The sequence below is a fragment of the Ctenocephalides felis genome, unplaced genomic scaffold (genome assembly GCF_003426905.1).
Source record: "Ctenocephalides felis isolate EL2017-DRISC unplaced genomic scaffold, ASM342690v1 CF-g0.4_SCAFFOLD_00722, whole genome shotgun sequence".
In the NCBI taxonomy this organism is placed as follows: Eukaryota; Metazoa; Arthropoda; class Insecta; order Siphonaptera; family Pulicidae; genus Ctenocephalides; species Ctenocephalides felis.
The window spans coordinates 1-20080 of NW_020536876.1; the positions used below are offsets into that span (position 1 = coordinate 1).

The window sequence follows — 20080 nt, forward strand, 5'->3', positions numbered from 1 at the left end:
TTTTTTTGCGAATAAAATGGATTACGCCGATGCTTTATCGAGCGTAAAAATAGCTTCAGGTAAATTAAAGTTTATGTGTAAATAAACAAAAAAGTGTATATAATAAATATTAATAATTGATTATTGTACAGGTTTAGGATTGGAGGCTATAAAAGACAAGCCATGGCATATTAGTTCATCAAACGCATTAACCGGGCGAAGGTCTCCAAATGGAGTTGAATGGTTAACTCAACAAATTAGTGATTGTTGCCCAAACAATAAACAATAATACTTGTATAAACTGTAGAAACCAGCTCAATTACATTTTATTCTAAAATACATAACATAGATAATGATGCGCTTCATTTATGTATATATAACTTAAGAATAATAAGGATAATGATTATATAATATATTTGTATTCTGTAATAAAATCTATTAATTAAATAATCGTCAATATAATAACCAGGCTAATGATATACATCATTTATATATATATATATATATATATATATATATATATATATGTACAACTCCTGCAGGCGTAAATTAGTGCTTCCATCTAGAGAAGGATTTAATGGAAGAAAAATGGGTAGGATAGTGATTTATTTTGCTAACGATTATTTAAACTTGATCGCTCATTTTAATTTTGCTCACGCATTGATTTACAATTGACAGAAACGTTTTCTAGAAATGAATTCGAAGCATTACAGTGTCAGGAGTTTACATGATACATATCAAGTAATGCGTCATCTGCACGTTTCCAAAATAACTTGATGTCGTAACGTAAATGCGTACGGCAACGGACATCGTCAGACCCAAATGAAAATAGTTTCATCTCATCGTTTGGTCAAATAGTCATCATAGGTGATTGTTTCAGTCGTTGCCGTTCGAATGGTTTAACTGAATCGGGTGGTTGAATCATTGAACGTTCCGATGGCAGTCTTCCGATTCCGAAGTGTTCGGTGTCGTTGTCGTTGTCGTTGTCAGTCCTAGCGCCTGTGCCAACCGAACGCAGGAGAGCGCAGTGTTGTGTCTATCGCAATGTATATAGTACGATCCGCGCGTTCATCCGACAAGAAGTACAGAAATCAATAAAACTTACATAACGTAGCCAATGTTATAGTACGCGCCCAGAACACGGCAGATATTCAATGGACGTGCTCGCACCAATACGGCGATAATATAACTTCCTATTAAGCAATTGTTAATTCTAATACCCGATACGGTTTCAATTATTGACAGATTCTAATAAGAACTGTATAAGATTGATAACATATATAAATGTGTAATTCGTATTTGTGATTGTTATTATTTATTGAAATTATTAATTTTTGATTCAGGTGACATAAAATTAAGTGCGTTTTATCGTATTGAGTGTATCGTTATTGTATATTGTAATATGTATTGTCGAATGTGGTGAATCCAATCCAATCCAATCCAATCCATCCAATCGAATATTATTCAATCGTTCGAATCATTTTATTGTTCAGTCTATATCTTTTCGAAGTGAATGATTTTGAATTGCTGTTGTTCGTGTTTGATAGTTTATAAATCGACGAAGAAATAATGCAACAGGAACGTTACATACCGGGCGATATAACGTTGAAATCGATGGTGGTTCGAAGGTGCAGGTTCCGTGCACGAATTGGCGCCGCTGAACACGCGTGCACGAGGCGACGGTTCGCATGGGGTGACGATCGTCCTTAGTCCCGTGCGAGGCGGTTCCGTCGGCGAAGTTCAAGATCTGCCCGGCGGCGATCCCGACCGAGCGGCATGGAGTGGAAAATTGCAATTTTTTCTATCCATTATCGGTTACTCGGTCGGCTTGGGCAACATTTGGAGATTTCCCTATTTGTGTCAACAAAACGGAGGTGGTGAGTACGACACGACACGACCACATATGTTATCCATCGGCTGGCGGAAAAGCGCGTGCGCTACACGTCCTTCCTTTGTATTGGTACAATTCCTCAAGTCGGTACATCTGTTTATATATGTACATATGTATGCACAGTACTAAAAATATTCATGTATATAGAGGAAATTTTTGAATCAGAACTAGATACGTCATAAGAATCATTCTTCAATTATTTCCTCGATCAGTTATTTCTAGTTGTTAGTTACTCCAATTTTAGACAATCGTTTATCTTACTGTTTGTTAGTTATATCTCTATATATAATACCAACAACTTTAAACTGTTTACTAATGACTATAAATATTAGATATTATTGAATCATAGTAAGTGTTGATACATCAATACTATCTTATATTCACATTATGTTTCTATATGAAATTATTCGCAGCCAGTTTTTTTTTGCTCCGAATATGTAGTAAGACGATAATGAAATGATTTCATTCATGTTATAACAATAAATAATAAAAAAAACATCAACTAACATGTCTGCCATTTTTCGTCTAGTATTGTTTTGCGATTATTTATCTTTTGAAACAATGCTGCCTCTCTTTCAAAAAGAATTTTAAATTTCCATATCCAGGTGTTAAAAATTTAATTATCGTTTGTAATGATTGTTCATTGTTGTTTTGCACATGCACATCTCAACAGTCGATATCCAAGAAATGTGCCCCGTGTGAAATTTAATGGGTCTGATTGATGATGTAAACAAATTCATATTTTCATAATTCGGCCTATTCAATTCAGGTTTGCCCTTGAGATTGCGACGATATTGAAAAGCAACTGGTTTTAAAATAGTGGGGAAGTACTCTTAAAAGGATTTTGATATTTATAAAATAATATTGTGCACATACGTGTATTGTATCCATGCATATATGTACTATGAAATTTATTTATTCGCATATTTTATTGCTATAGTAATGATAGCCTAAATTTGTTTCAAAAATTTTAAACGTTTATTTCGAAGTGTCTATTTTCTACATAAATGAAAAAATCATATCAAATGAAAAAATATATGTATGATGTGTATAATGAAAAAAAAGCAACAACATTTTGATTTTGCATTATGAAAATCGTGTTTGTTACAATTGAATTGAGCTGAATGAAGAATTGTTTTGGCGTCTTATTTCCTGCAAGTGATCTGTATAATAAACGAAATTGTAACAATTGAATACAAAAGCTACAAACTTTGTTTCTCATCTTAATGAAACACAATCAAATGTGTTAATTTTATAAACATATTTTTTTGCGAAAAACTGGCGTTATGAATTTAATTGTGCAATATTTTAATTTTGTTATTTACCATAACTGAAATCTTTGTACATAACAATTTCTTTCAAAAGGATTACGTAACCCAATGCTTGTACTTTTGTCATTTTATTGATTTGAATTCTCAAAAGACGTCAGCAGTATCATTTCATATTCCTTTTTTTCTTTTAATATGCAGTTTTATGCCTGATTGAATCCTTGACTATCAATATATATATATATATCTTAAAGTATTATAATTTAAATCCCGAAACCGAAAGGATACATGATTCTAATCCGATTCTAGGTTGTTTCTTATGTTGTTTCAGACAAACAAGATAGTTTTTATAAACATGAGTTTATACCGTGTCTCCAGACAGAAATCGATAAGTTTCATCATTTTTCTTCCTAACGCAACTTTTGACAACGAAGAAGATATAATGCGGTCATTGAATGAGAGAATATATCAAATATTAATAAATAAACCATATATAAATAATTTTTTGGGATAATGAGAGTTCTCATTTTATTGATGAGAGTTTAATGATTAGTTCTCGAATGTTACATGCCCAAAGTATGTAAATCTATTTTTCTCGAAACCTTAAGTTCACTATTTCATCGGTATATTTAATCATAAGCAATTTTTTTTATTTCACATTTTTTAATTTGGCTTCAAAAGTTATAAACAGAGCACAATGTAAAGCATCTAGTTTTAAATAGTTGTGAGTAGTATTTTCAAAATGCTTGGAAATTTACTAGTTAGAAATTAAATATAAGTTGATTTCACAGTTGACATAGATTTTTCGAAACATTTTCATAATTGACCAGAATATAAAAATTATATATTTTTTTTATTAAATTTATATGTAACAATCAGAATAAAGTAAGTAAAAAAAATATAAATGAAATAACAAAAAATTTAAAAACAAAAACTAAACTTTTTTATCATACATTGCTGTAGATGCCCTTGAAGAATATCTGAAGTGATAAAAAATATATATATATATATATATATATATATATATATATTATTATTATTGATGGAAATATAACTAGCTGTAAGTGGAATTCTGTCTTAAGGCAATTAGGGCATCGTGCCTTAAGGCAAATTGCTGGAACTTCCCGTACCAAAAATTATTATTTTTTAAAAACGATTAACATTTTTGAAAAAATTTACTTCGAAAAAATAAAATTTTTGAGAAACTATAAATTGGACAAAATTACTTTTCTTTGAAAAAAAATTTTTTTTTAAATTTAAAAAAAAAAAAAAATTTTTTTTAAATTTTTTTTTTTGACAAAAAAATTTTTCTTTATTTTGACATATTCTGGAAGATCTGAACTTGTTTTTCAAAGCAATCGTGCTGCTTAACTGTATAGAGACAAAATAAAAGCGCGTAAGCGCGGCGTCGCTGTCTAACGGGTAAACATTGATACGGAACCCATAGGAAAATAAAACAAAATTTATACTTATTGTTAAAATCTCTATAAAATATCTGAAAATTTGATGTGCATATGTCTAATGATCATTTTTGACCGCCAAATGGCATTTTTTTCTACTTTTTTCGTTAGATCTTTGAAACCGCTAGACCTGCTTTATGAAAATTTGATCAATTCTTTACCTTATTACAATACCTTACCAATTATTAAAATCGACGCTCCGTTCTCTTAAAAACTGAGTTATCGTTTTCGGCACTTTTTGCTCCGTATCTCCGGAACGGCTAGACCTGCCTTTGCCAAAAACTAATCAGCGTCTCCTTATCAATACGAATCGAATGTTTTTTGAATTATTCAAATCGGTTGATCCGTGTTCCCGAAATCGTCGACGAAATTTGTATCCGCACATACATACACACACGCACACACACACACCACACACACACACACATACACACACACCCACACACACACACACACCCACACATACATCCATTTTTTCTAAGGTATGCCAAAATGTTCAGAAACCTCTGAAACGTAAGATATATAAAAATTTTCATTTTCGATTTTTTTGCGATTACTATAACTTACCCTACGGGCAGTGCTGGATTACCCCATAGGCCCGTGAGGCCTGGGCCTAGGCGGCACAATTTAGGGGGCGGCAAATTTTTCAGAATGTCAAAATTTTAAACTCGATAAAATGTCACGACAATTTATTTTAAGGATAGATCCTGAAATTTTTTTGTAAATTTAGAGATCATTCATCATCATATATGAAACAGAACGTAATGCGTTTTCTAATCAAATTTATTATTTGTTGGTGCCGCATTGATATTTTTCTTGATGTATCAAATTTAATACAATATTTATCAAACTGATAAGCTTTTTTAGAGAATTATTGAAAATCTGTTAGTTTTTTGTAATTTTGTTAAGGTGAATCTTATATATAAAACGCTTTAAAAATTGTTCGATGGTTTCTTATATCATTTTCGGTATTAAATCAAACCATGATGAATTAACATAATATATTAATTGTTGTTCATTAATTTATTATGTTAAAATTTTATTTTTTGTTTTGTGCAAATATATTTTCTTTAAGAGCCTGTAGGATAAACAGAATCCTAAACTAAAATATCTAACAATTTGAAAAAATGGATGTATGCATGTGTTTGTGCGGTTACAATTTTTTGTCAATTGACATTCGATTTATAATATCGGAAAGATGTGCTGATTTGTTTTCTGTAAAGACAGTTCCATCCATTTCGGAATTCATTTGATGGTACAAAATGATCATCGGGCATACGCACATCAAACTATCAGATTTTTTATAAAAAATTTATGAATTATTACAAATTTTGTCTTCATTATTTTAATCATTCCGTACCAAGATTTTTAACTTTTAAAGTTCACTAGATAGTTTAAGTGTCCTTTGCAAGGATCAATCGACATGAATGATTCAAAAAATTTCGCTTAGCTTTAACCGCGAAGCGTACTGTTTATGCCAAAGGCAGGTTTAGCTTTTTGGGAGATACAGAGCGCAGAAAGTGCAAAAGTGGTGCAGGTTTTGAGAGTACAGATCATCCAATTGGAATGACTCAAAAAATATTTTGTTCGTGGTATTTTAATGGTATGAAGAAATAATTAGTTTTCCGAAAAGGCAAGTACACTGGTTTCAAATTTGAGAAAATTGAAATATCTAAAATTTTAAATAATCGAATTATTTTAAAATAAAAAAAAACGAAATTTTTGAATGTCTCGGTTTTATTATCGAGTTTAGTCCAATGACTTTTTATTTTGTGAAATCTGTTCAGGCGTTTTTGAAAATTAAATTTTGATTTATCACATCACAAAAGCGACTTTTAACACAAATTTTGACTATAAAATTTTATCAAACTTTGATGAAGTTTTAAAATTGGCAAATCTTTCAGAATTTTTTTTTCAATTTTAAAGATCGGTTTCTGGCTTTATTGCAAAAACGTAATATTTTTGCTTTTTTATTCTTATTTCAAACAACCGGCTTGGCCGATCGTCTCGCAACACTAATCGGTCCGGCCAGTTTTTACCAAAAACTAATGAATACGATTTCGAACCAAGATCATTAGAATGGTTTTTGAATTTTAAAATCGGCTTAAGATTGTGGGCTAAAACGTTGACGAATTTTTTCTTTCTTTCTGCTAATTACTGCCTTCCTAAAATTAAGGTAATTATTCATTCCGTTAATATAAGTAAAATTTTTTTGAATTATTTTGAAACCAGTCTCTCGGTTCTTTCAAAAACTGAATTGCAATTTTTGCACTTTTGCATTTTCCAAACGGCTAGACCTGTACTTGCCAAAAACTAATTAGAACTTTCTATCTGGGGGAATAAAACATGCATATTAATAATTTTTTTAAGGTATGCCAAAATGTTCAGAAATGTCTGAAACGTAAAAATATGCAAAAAAACGATTTTTGCGATTACTATAACTTACGAATACTTTGCGCAAAGTTAAAAATTGCATTTAAGTAATTTAGAATAAAATTATGGTTTAATTAAAAAAGTAAAAATTGTCTATAAAAAGGGCGCCTGATCAGATAGGGCCTAGGGCGGCAGAAAGCTTAATCCGCCACTGCCTACGGGAAGTTAATTATTATTATATTAGAGCTATAAATAATATATATTTATTTATTATAGTATTACATCACATACTAGTCAATTCTATCGGTAGCACTGTATGATTTAAAACATTTCAAATATTTTTAATTTATTTTTAATATTTTACACATAAGATTTGTTCAAATAGGAAATACCTGAACAACCGTCTTCAAGTTATAAATGCATAAACTTCTATTTAATTGGACTAGTAAATTTCTTCTAACTATAGTAAAAAATAATCAATTCCAAAGTGATTACTGTTTGAAGTCAAATTGTAAAAAATATTCTTTATCTCATCAGCATCGTTTTATTAAAATATAATAATGAATAAACAAATATAAAATATTTTTGGTATTTTTTAATACTACCCCAAGAATTAATTGTGTATAATCGATTTTTGTGAATAATTGATGGGATACATCTTAGCAGGGTTATTATAGGGTTTTTCATTCAAAAATATTATATCTACTAGTTTTATTGAGGTGCACTCATATGCAATTGACATTTACCGAGGTCATGTGATTTATATATAGACGAAAATCATAACTTTATTAATGATGCAAGGCAGTTCAGAGAACAGAAGTAAATTCGAGATGCTCTCATTGTTGTATTATTTATTAAAATTATTTGATTTAGATAGAAGTTGACAACAAAAAATTCAACTTTCAACATCCAACTGGAAATTCATATTGAAATAAATAATAGTAAATATCAGAACAGACTGCATAGGCCATCTTAAGTAAAATTACTTAAAATAACTAATTGGTATGATAAATGTAACCAATTCAAGTAAAATTTACTCACAACTTTCCACATCCTAATGAAAATTAAAACGATTCGTTGGTAGATATATAAATAAAATACTAATATAAACACATACGTGTATTATATATACTTATAATATATATTATATATATATATATATTATATATATATGTGTGTGTGTGCACTAAAGCAATTTTTACAGAGGATTATTTTCGCAAACCGGAACAATCAACAAATACAGAAAGGGTTCGTTGACAACCCTTTCATATAAGTTTAAGGTTTCCATAAAAATTGTTTTCAAACCGGTCTCCAGAAATATTTGAAGTTGAAATGCAAATTCAGTAAATTTTTCATCATATTAGTTCAGTGCTAGATGATGAATATAATAATAGCAATATCTGTTTCTTTAATAAAAATTATTTATCAAAATTAATTTATTTTGTATTACCATTATTTATCAACGATATAATATGGATTATCTTCTAATAAATAATCTAATCGTTAAAATGGAAAACATTTTTAAATAATGCGAAATAATTGTGTAGATAAAAGCTTAAATGCATATCAATTTTGGATACATATGGCGTTACGTTTTGTTAAAATTTATATCTTTATGAATAATGAATATTTTCGGGCATTCGTAATTCATCCTTAAATGTGTTGAAACATGTATTGAAAAGTACTATAAATAAAATATATATATATTGCAGAGTAGTCTGAACAATCATTAGTAAGCGGACTTCTTATAAATACTATTTTCTTATTTTTCTTTATCGTAATTGTAATAGTTGCTATACTACCACAATTAACTGAAAACCAACTAAATCGTTTATACAAAGAAGGCAAAATGTTGTGAATTTGCTGGGCAACGCCAACATCATATGATGATGTAGATCTCTGGTCTAAAATCTTAATAAACTCACTTATAATTGTCCAGCTTGACGAGGTCAAATATTTGCCTACTGCAATATTTACTCGGTTGAAGTTTAAGGTCGTCTTATTATTGTAGGTTTCATTAATTTGCAGATAAAGTTGTCGAGTTCTACTAACATTTTCTTACAAGTATGCCGGAATATATATTTATTTATGTTATATAAAATTTATAGATCGAACTGTCTCTGAACCTATTTTATGGAGAACTATATTTTTTATAAACTGAATTTTAAATACTGTATATATGTTGTATATAATTTAAAAATCATAAGAATGTGCAATAATTTTAGCTATCTCACATAAAAAACATAATTTATATTTTATTTTATGATTATTCATAAAGTAATAAGTACATGTAATTTATTAGCAATGCAGAACATTAGGACTATAAACGCTTATTAGGTTCTTCTTGCAGGTTTTCGTTGTTTATGTACTTAAAAGTGTTTAAGTACCTTGTTCTAAGAACAAAAAAAATCTCCAACATGAAATTTAACCATGACACCCATTTTAGTGTGCTCAAGACTTTCCCTTAGTATTCGTAGAACTTTTCAACATCGAACAAGTAAATTCGTGTATATATCCTATGTGTATATTCTCTATTTATGAGAATTTACTCTCTTGCTGGTTAATTCAGCAGTACTGGTTGTTCCCTTATTACTTTTACAAACATATATAAAACAACCCTACAGTATTCCGACGTAGAAATGAGTCTAACAAATTGTCTTGAAACGACAATGAATTTCTTTACCATTCCATACTCTAGAGATGGTAGTTTTATTGTTAAATTAAATTGCTAATAATGTGAATTTGGAAATAGTAAATAATCTGAAATCAAATACTTGATGTGATTTGCCAGACGTTTCGTAATGGTGAATTTCAAATTTATAATATTTCGAGTAAAATATTTTCATACAGAATTCGAGTAAATTCCTATCCCTGATATATATATATATATATATATATATATATATACACATATATATATATATATAAATTAATACAAGCGAATTATAATAATCAAATAATTTAACGTTAGCTATATAATCTTGGGTGGAGCTGAAGCGTGAATTATTAATTTAAACTCTTTTTCAACATGCGACTACTAATTAAAATTCTGCAATATTAAAATAATTCTAATTAGTGAAATAATAAATGCTTATATAATAAATACAGACGTTAATTAAATCTTGTATTTGAAGAAACAATTTTGATAGAAATAATAATAGTAGAATAAAAATGTAATTGGTTTTTATTATTTCATGGGTCAATTACGCTATTTGACCTTAGGGCAGTAGGGCAGATTTGAATTGGTGACGTAATTTATTTTAGATTTCTCATTACTAATATGATATATGAATCATCTTCGTGTTTATTAGTTGCAATAAAATTTGATGGTTCCTTAAAGTATTTTTAGTTTTATGATTAGAATAAAAGCTGTTCAATGATGCTTCAATAAAGCTTTGTATTTTCATATATTTTCTTAGTTTCATTTAAATAATTATTTTGTCTAATGATGTTAAAACTCGAGTTTCTGCAAAATATTGTCTTTTTTAACATCTTTTCTACATTTTCTGTATATTTTCACTGTTTATGGATGACTAAAGCAAGAAGTTAATATCGTTCTTGGGCTTTTATAATACTTGCTTCTAGTTTGAAATAATTTGTCAAAATAAAAATAATCAATCATCAACATTGTAACATATCCTGGTCGATATCTATCCATTCAAACAACATTCGGCATTTCGCCTCGAGCATGTCCATCTCTAGGAAAATTTATTTTTTTGCTTATTGGCAAACTTCCAGATTCAAAAATAGACTCAAAGACATAAATTCATGAATATGATTTAGGTATTTTAAAAATATCAGAATGTTTTATTTGTGCATATGACACTTTCACTTAACATAGGCTAAAAAAATCATATTTATGTTAAATTGAAAATCATTATTTTTTTTTCAGGTGCGTTTCTCATACCCTTTATGATAATGTTAATATTAGAGGGCATTCCTCTATTTTTAATAGAACTGGGCATAGGCCAGAAAATGAGGCTGGGGTCTCTCGGAGTCTGGAATACAATACACCCCTGGTAAGTTGAAGGAATAAAATGTCTAGCAACATGCATATAGAATATCTTGTTATATTGCATAAAATACAAGAATTTGTAAATAATTTTATAGAAGCTTGAATAATTTAACAACATACGAAATTTAATTTCGCTGATTTTCGGGTCCGAATCTATCTTATGAACTAGATTAATAAGTAACTAAAATAACTATTGAGGATTTCTGCTCAAATTGTAGTATTTCTGAATATTAGACAGCCCGTTCACTACTAATAATAAGGTTAAACAAAAATTGTCTTGACTTGACGCATGATTTTATTGCAAACACATTTCTTAGTGCTAATTATAAAAAATATCAAGTTTAATTAAAATAACATGTAAATTATATAAAAAAATATTGTATATATGATGCAGTGAAAATAATTGCCTAATATTTACCAAATAGCAAATTAACCTTGAGTGCTTATAAGTAGATTTATTATTGTTTTAATGATTAATTCATATTTAGCATTGAATAATATTATGGTTATTTTATCGTTATAATTACCATTACGATTTTTTGTAATCTAGGTTGGGTGGAATCGGCATTGCCAGCTGTATTGTTACATTGTTCGTTGCATTGTACTACAACGTTATCATAACATGGTGCTTTTACTATTTGTTTAATAGTTTTCAGGTGAGTTTAAATTCTTAATAGACTTATTTTAAACAGAATACTTTTCCATTAGTCTAATACTTCTATTTTAAGACGATAATTAAGACCCCGATAATCGTTTACGTGTTTGCTTACAAATTTACGCCTCTGCGGCCTTATGTGCAATCATTCTTTCAACCTTTGTAATAAAAATACGCAGAAAAACTATATTTGGATAATTATTACATATACCGATAAAAGGCAAATTAAACGTTAATCACAAATTTTAGTGACAATGTTGTGGCGTTTCTGTCAAAAAAAAATTATTATTTTATTATAGAATAGAATAATTTTAATTAATTCAGTAACCCTTTGTGACAGTTATATAAATGTTAATACATTTTATACTGTAGGTAATGCTAATTAGTACGTATCTTATTTTGTAAAATTTAATGATGAAATAGGAAAAAACAAACTACTAAAGTATTAATTGATCATCTTTTAAACCAAATTTAGGTCTAAATGTGTGCGTGTGTGTGCATAGTCTCTAATATAATAATAATCAAGATAATAAAAATCAAGCAAAGTGCTAATATACCATCTAATATTATTGCGAGAGTGGTCTTTGTCAGAGTCAATTCATATCACAGCAGCAATAAAACCACCAGAAAATCAATAAGTTGTACCAACTTATAATTTTTATACGTCAATCACTTAATTACACTTTTATTCATAAAGTGTTATAAATAAACAATTTAATATACAGATTTTTAGCTTTTATATCATTCATATTTATCAGAAATATTGAAAATATTGAAGCAACAAATTTAAGACCTTTGACAATCCCATTAGTTCAGAAATTTAGACAATTAATTTACTGCTGATAGTGATAAATGTAATAAAGTGATTTATTTTTAACGGTAATATTAATAGTGTATCGACGTCTACGATTTCTGCAGCCAATTGGAAATAGTTCAAAGCCTTTTCTATAAGTTTATTATAGTATGTAGACTACACACAACGAAATTTTACGTAGGGAGCACGGATATATATTTTCATTTGTGAGATTATTTCTCCGGCTCGATAAATTTTAAATTTGCTATCATTTTTCAAATGTGTTCTGTATGATGAATATGTATTTGTTTCCGTTGCCAGTCTCCATTGCCGTGGTCGTCGTGTCCGCAAATAAACGGCACGGACGTCGCGGAGTGCGCGCGATCTTCGGAAACTGCGTACTTCTGGTACCGGACGACGCTGGACGCCGCGCCCTCCATGGACGACAGCGGCGGCATCAAGTGGTGGATCGTTCTATGCTTGCTGCTTTCATGGACGGTGGTCTTCTTCATCGTCATGAAGGGTATACAGAGCTCTGGAAAGGTAAGCGGAATCATTTTTGAAAATCTATTGATGATTTATTTAAATATTTATTTTTGTTTTTTTTTCAGGTGGTGTATTTTACTTCATTGTTTCCATATGTAGTGTTAACAATTTTCTTCATACGCGCAGTTACTCTAAAAGGAGCTAGTGCTGGTCTTATACACATGTATACACCTAAGGTAAGGTGTTAATGTGTTACTTAATGTGTATTTATTATAGTTTTATTTTGATTTATTAGTATTGCAATTTATTTAATTTTAAAATGATTAATCATTGGCATGTTGTTATCCCATCTTGTTCAATTTAATGCCATTTTCAACAGTTATTGTTTAAGTTAGTGAAGCAGATTTTAATGCATTCTTGATGAACTCTAATCTCTAATTATACTTGTAATATTTGTATTCTTATGTTATTCAGATATTCTTAGCTAATATAATATAAGTATAGTGGAAGATAAAAATTGGCCAGTATTAAAATGTTTATTACCATTTTGAAATTGATTGAATGATTGAATTTAAATTAACATGCAATTGAAAATGCATGTATTTTTATTATATACATAATTGAGGATGATGTTCGTTTAAGGTGGAAAAGTTGTTGGATCCCACCGTGTGGCTGGATGCTGCCACGCAAGTGTTCTATTCGTTCGGCCTTGCTTTCGGTTCGCTGATCGCCTTCGGCAGCTACAACACGCCGAAGAACAATTGCGTGCGGGACGTCATATTGGTTTCCGTCTGCAACGCTCTGACGGCGATCTACGCCAGCCTCGTCATTTTCGCCATCCTCGGTTTCAAAGCGATGACGAATGTCGACAGGTGTATCGATGTGTGAGTATTGATTCTATTGATAGGACATAAGATATAATACAATGCTGGCACGCACATTTAAATAGTAGGTCATCTTAATTTAGTGAAATATAGAATTTTAAATATGATGCAGTATTCTTTAATCAATTACTAGAACAAGAGGTATTACATCTAATATTATTACGGTCTAATTTTGAATAAAACACACAAAATTCAGCAAGCAACGCCATATCAATATAATTATAGACCGAACTTGAAATTATAATAATTAATTAAATGATCTGTCTCAATAGAATGATGAAGTGCTATTTGATTTCTGCCTTAGCCTTACTCTTATCTTTTTTACTGTCCTGCACCACATTTTAAAATCAACTAGCTGTAAGTGGAATTCTGTCTTAAGGCAATTAAGGCATCGTGCCTTAAGGCAAATTGCTGGAACTTCCCGTACCAAAAATTACTATTTTTTTAAAAACGATTGACATTTTTAAAACAAATTTACTTCAAAAAAATAAGATTTTGAGAAACTATAAATTAAACAAAAAATTACTTAAATCAAAATTAATTAAATCTAATTCTTTTTTTTTTTTTAATTTTTTTTTGGAAAAAATAATATTCTCTTTATTTTGGCATATTTTGGAAGATCTTTTTTCAAAGCAATCGTACTGCTTTAACTGCATAAAGACAAAATGTCAAAGCGCGTAAGCGCCGCGTCGCCGTCTAACGAATAAATATTGGTACGGAACCCATAGGAATGCAAACAAAATTTATACTTATTGTTAAAATCTCTATAAAATATCTGATAATTTGATGTGCATATGTCTAATGATCATTTTTGACCGCCAAATGACTCATTTTTTTACTTTTTCCTCCATATCTCCGAAACCGCTAGACCTACCTTTATGAAAATTTTATCGATTCTTCATCTTGTCAATACAAGTGAAATGTTTTTTGAATTATTCAAATCGAACGCTCCGTTCTCTTAAAAACTGAGTTACCGTTTTCGGCACTTTTTGCCCCGTATCTTCGGAACGGCTAGACCTGCCTTCGCCAAAAACTAATCAGCACGTCTCCTTATCAATACGGATCGAATGTTTTTTGAATTATTCAAATCGGTTGATCCGTGTTCGCGAAATCGTCGACGAAAATTTGTATCCGCACATACATACACACACGTACATACATACATACATACATACATACATACATACATACATACATACATACATACATACATACATACATACACACACACACACACACACACACACACACACATACATCCATTTTTTCTAAGGTATGCCAAAATATTCAGAAACCTCTGAAACGTAAAGATATATAAAAATTTTCATTTTTGATTTTTTTGCGATTACTATAACTTACCCTACGGGAAGTTAAAAACTTATTTTCTTTAAATAAACAAATTTACACATTTTATTAAATTTAAATTTTCTTAGCTGAGTAATATTCTTCTACAATCATATGTAATCAATCTTTTCATACCATAGGACAATCTATTTTTAAAGGCATATATTTCATAATATAACTCAAACTTGGCGAGATGTGTATGTATTGCGCAACGAGTGGAATAAAAAAATTAAACATGATTTCTCGGCGACTTCGAGAGTTTTTTCAGTCAAAATTGTGTTACATAACATATTCATAATAAAAAACAAAAAAATACAAGATGCAGGAGAAAAACGATAATCTATACTTTATCAATCTGAATGCGCATGGTCTTAGTCAAAATGAAAATAAATGATGCTTGTAATGAGAAAGTAAAATTTTGTTTATAATGATTTGTTGATTTTAGAAATAAGGGCATTCTTTTTGCCCATGATATCCTCCCGTCTCGAAATGTCAGTCAGGCCGAATATGAGGCGGGAATGGCAAACGCACTGGCGCGAGGCAATGAAACGAAGGCTTGGGACTTGGAAGAATGCAGTCTCGCCACTCAGCTGGACAATGTATGTAATTTTAAATTTCAGATAGAAAATCAGATAAACAAAATCGAATGTATTAAAGGAAACACTTACTGTTCAATAAATCTCTGTTCAGCTTGAAACCCTTAACCATCAATCCTAATTTGAATTAATCTCTTATTTTTCAGGCTGCAGAAGGCACGGGCCTGGCGTTCATAGTTTTCACTCAAGCAATTGTCGAATTACCCGGAGCGCCATTCTGGGCTGTGATTTTTTTCATGATGTTGTTATCTTTGGGATTGGGTTCACAAATTGGTATTTTAGAAGGAATGCTTTGTACAATTTTCGATATCGAAATTTTCAAGAGGATACGAAAACCTTATGTAACAGGTATATTTTTTTTTATTCGAAAATTTACATTAATCAATAGTCTAAGTAATTATTTCAAATCGATTGTTAATTTGTTTATTAGATTATTTATTATTATATTGTAGCAATTTAATGATTATTATTATTCAACAGGTGTGGTTTGCGTTTTCTGCTTTCTGGTCGGTTTAATATTTACGACCGGCGCAGGTGAATATTGGCTGAAAATGTTCGATTCTTTTGCGGGAACTATAGGACTTGTCGTGGTGGCTTTGTTGGAAATGATTTCTGTCATATATGTATACGGCCATGAGAAGTAAGCATAGATAAAATTAAAATATATTACAATATATTAATATCATAAACCAGCTACTACAGTAAAACAAAAGTATTCTTCGACTATAGCTTATTTAAAAGATATTACTTCTCAAAAATATCGATTTAAATAAATTTTGCAATAATTGATTTATATTTACATAGTGTGATAAAGTTTAAAATTTTATTGATGTCACTATCGTAATATTATTTCTAGGTTCACAAATGATATATATGAAATGACAGGGTATCGGCCTGGAATGTATTGGCAAATCACTTGGCGATATATTGGTCCGGTTATAATGACGGTCATCTTGGTATCGAGTATAGTCTTTATGATTATCGAAAATCCAAAGTATCAAGCATGGAGCGCGGAACTGGTAAATATCAATATAAATATATAAATAATTTTACGATATATTGAAACATTTCAGTTCAGCGGTAAATGATGTATTTTAATCAGAAGTATATATTCTGGTTTGAAGTTCTATAGCTTCCATAAACAAGTAACACCTGTCAAAACTCATGTCTTTCAAATATTTAGACGATCCACAGTTTGCCAAATATCCTGTGGCACTAGTATTTAAACTAATGTTCTCGATGGTTCACATAAAATCATATGATTGAAATCTAACAGAGATAAACTTGACGTGCTTTTAGTATTTATAGCGATAAATAAATAATCAATATACCATGTCTTTTGTAAGCAAAGCTTAAATCGTGCAATCACAATCCGATAATTTATTTTTAGTGCAAATTATTGTTGCGCTTTCTTGAGATATTTTATTAGTTAGTCGTTGATTATATCATGTATCGTACATATATTTTTATTACTATTGAATTACCATTAATTCAGTTCCTGAATATTAATTTTGGCCTAATTTTTCCCAGGGTGCGGTGGTTCCGACTTCGTATCCTGGCTGGGTGATGTCGATAGCTGTCTGCATGATATGCGCTGGTGTCCTGCCGATGCCGGTCGTCTTCTTCATGCGACGTTGTCAATGTCTCAAACTGGATGTCGACATCCATCAAGGATCGATCAGGAGGATCGAGACAACAGCCTCCACGAAGGAGATGATCGACGAAGATGATGTAAGTTTAAAGAGATTGATATTTGAAATTAAAATGTCTTAGTCCCGGGTTACTGATGTGCACTATATGGTCATTGATAGACCTTATAAGTTGTTTATTTAATTTTTGAAGCAGAGCACAGGCGTTTAAATGCCAAAATGTTATCAAATCCGAAATGTTATCATACGAATATATCTTACAATTCTGTTCTGTTAGCATAGCACATCTATGTTACTTTTTAAATAACTGTTTCTATTTCTATGGCTTTTTAATATTTTCTGACAATTTGTTTACTTGCTGTTAACATTTCATTTTAATCCCGCATGTTTTGTCCCTGCTAACCTGCCACCCGACTAACAATAAATCACAACTGTAAAACTAATATTTTTTATAGTTACTTACAATTAGTTTTCTAAGTAACTGCTTTTTGCAATATTCAAATTCTCCGCGAATTTATTGACATAACGGAAAGATATCGCCAAAGAAATAGATCATTTTTCGCATTTTTTATACAAACAAGGATGACCAATTAGAAATCCATAGCATAAAATATTTTTATACATGTTTTATATTCAAATATTTTCATGTAATGTGTTATTTTTCCAATGCTGCTCTGAAGGTTATAAGCCCAGATTTAACACCTCAGGATATGAACATTACACGGTTCACTATAGGCGATTTTGATGTAAGTTAATTGGAAAAAGTTAATAACGAAGTTAAAAGATAAACCCCATTTGAAAAACACAAAATATTGAGTTATTATTATACAATTTTTGACCTAGATAATAAATATCGCGTTGTATTAAGTAGATATTGAACAAAACATAAATTGGAATAATAATACTAATAATAAATGTAGAAACTAACATATTTAAACAAAAGTTTATTTCAATTTTTTGGAATTTTTTTTCATACTATTTAATGTTAAGGGTTGTTCTATCAAAATAGATTCTGTGTGAATTGATTAATTGAACTTATATGTTTAATAATTCGTAATTTGCACATTGTCATAAATTACATTAACTACAGCGAATAATTAGAAAGCATTGATAGTTCAATCGAATAATCTTTTCCAAACCGTGTAATTCTTGCTTGTATTCTAAATTTAAATATAATATTTATTGATTTTTCATAAACTTTACTGAATACGACTTTTCAGTTTTCCTAAATTTAATTTGTTTTGTGGGGTTTATCTTGTGTAAAATAAATTATCCTGAGAATTGACGTAATACTACACATGTTGAAGTTGTAGGCCCAAGGAGTTACTTCGTCGGGGAGGAGAAATCACTAATACTAACATCATATCAACGGTAAATAACATTTTTTGATTGCGGTCGATTGATAATGGTACTTCTTTAGTTTTTTTCTCATTTATTCAAATTATTTTTTTACGAATAGCGAAACCTTGTATGTGTAATTGGAATGCTTTCACATGCGATTTTATTAATTTTGATTCATTTCAATTTTAGTGCAACTCGCAACGCCTATAATTTTTTGCATGTCGAATAATAGTTGTATGTGTTGTATTTATTTAATTCTATAATTCTATCAAATAATGAGATTTTAAAAGCATGCTCTCTGTGAACTCTAGTTTCTTACTGGTACGAATTAAAATTGGTGGATTCAATTCGCATATTTGTAAATTAAATCAAAATCAATGAATGAACTATATTACACCAAATTTTTTTTAACAATGAAAAATGTTTAATTCATTTTATTAATGCAGTGACTACACTTCTTGAGCTATGAATGCATGAAAATTACTGAATACGCAATTTTTCTGTCGTTACTATCATGAGAATTTTAATTATATTTATATTTTTTATTTTCACTTTTAATTCACTACATTACTATAAAATAAGACTATTAATTCAAGCTCATATGTATAGTACCTAATTATTTTTTTTATAAATCTTAATGCATGCGTACAGTAATTTTTTTTATATATGAATGTATTTATATTTATAGTATAATGAGAATTCTTATTGAAGACAGTATAATACTAACATCATAACTTTGCAATACATATTCCTTTTTCTTAAAACAATTTCATACATATAAACTCAGGATCAGTTTATCGTCCGGCAAAATATATCAGATTCAATAATAATATATAAATATGCAGGTAACCCCCGTATAACACAGTACTTCACTTCGAATTTGAGCAAAAATCTAAAAAGATAATATATTTAGTAAAATTAATGAAAGCAAACTTTATCTATTTAAAATTAGTGAATTCTACAAACAAAAAGTTCAATAAACTTCAAAGTACAAAGGTACAAAGGTATTTGACTTTTTCATTCGATAAAATATCATTTTAATTAACTTATTATATATAATATGATTAATATATAAAATTTTATTAGTAATATAATATCTGGCATGTTTTATTTAATTTTTTGAACGTAACCTTGTCGTACTAGTACGATTAGTCCTAGTACTACCTGGGCTACCTGTATATAAATCCGAATCTAAAACAGTTACGTCTGTACAATGAGTATCTATATAATTTCGTCGAATTCTGTCTATTTTATCGGTTCGCAGGAAGAGGACGATGACGAAGAATGACTTTTCTCGGCCGCAGCCCGACGGCCCCGTCGGCCAGGACAGCGACGACGACGAGCCG

General features: G+C 29.7%; 1 protein-coding gene across 1 annotated transcript; it reads left to right on the top strand.

Moving 5' to 3' along the window:
- Positions 1–16: 16 nt before the first annotated feature.
- On the top strand, positions 17–20013 carry LOC113367689 (sodium-dependent neutral amino acid transporter B(0)AT3-like). The gene is made up of 16 exons (XM_026609272.1): positions 17–59; positions 132–239; positions 1614–1856; positions 10864–10990; positions 11537–11642; positions 12756–12977; positions 13046–13156; positions 13563–13804; positions 15594–15747; positions 15891–16092; positions 16225–16384; positions 16601–16763; positions 17275–17475; positions 18074–18139; positions 18707–18764; positions 19999–20013. Exons 1-15 carry the CDS (start codon positions 17–19, stop codon positions 18743–18745), a joined length of 2187 nt encoding a protein of 728 aa, XP_026465057.1. The 3' UTR covers positions 18746–18764; positions 19999–20013.
- The last annotated feature ends 67 nt before the right edge of the window (positions 20014–20080 follow it).

Coding starts and splice junctions, on each gene's coding strand:
- LOC113367689 (XM_026609272.1), top strand. CDS start 17: ATGGATTACGCCGATGCTTTATCGAGCGTAAAAATAGCTTCAG. Junction 13,157..13,562: donor TACACATGTATACACCTAAG/GTAAGGTGTTAA, acceptor TGTTCGTTTAAG/GTGGAAAAGTTGTTGGATCC. Junction 17,476..18,073: donor AGATGATCGACGAAGATGAT/GTAAGTTTAAAG, acceptor GCTGCTCTGAAG/GTTATAAGCCCAGATTTAAC.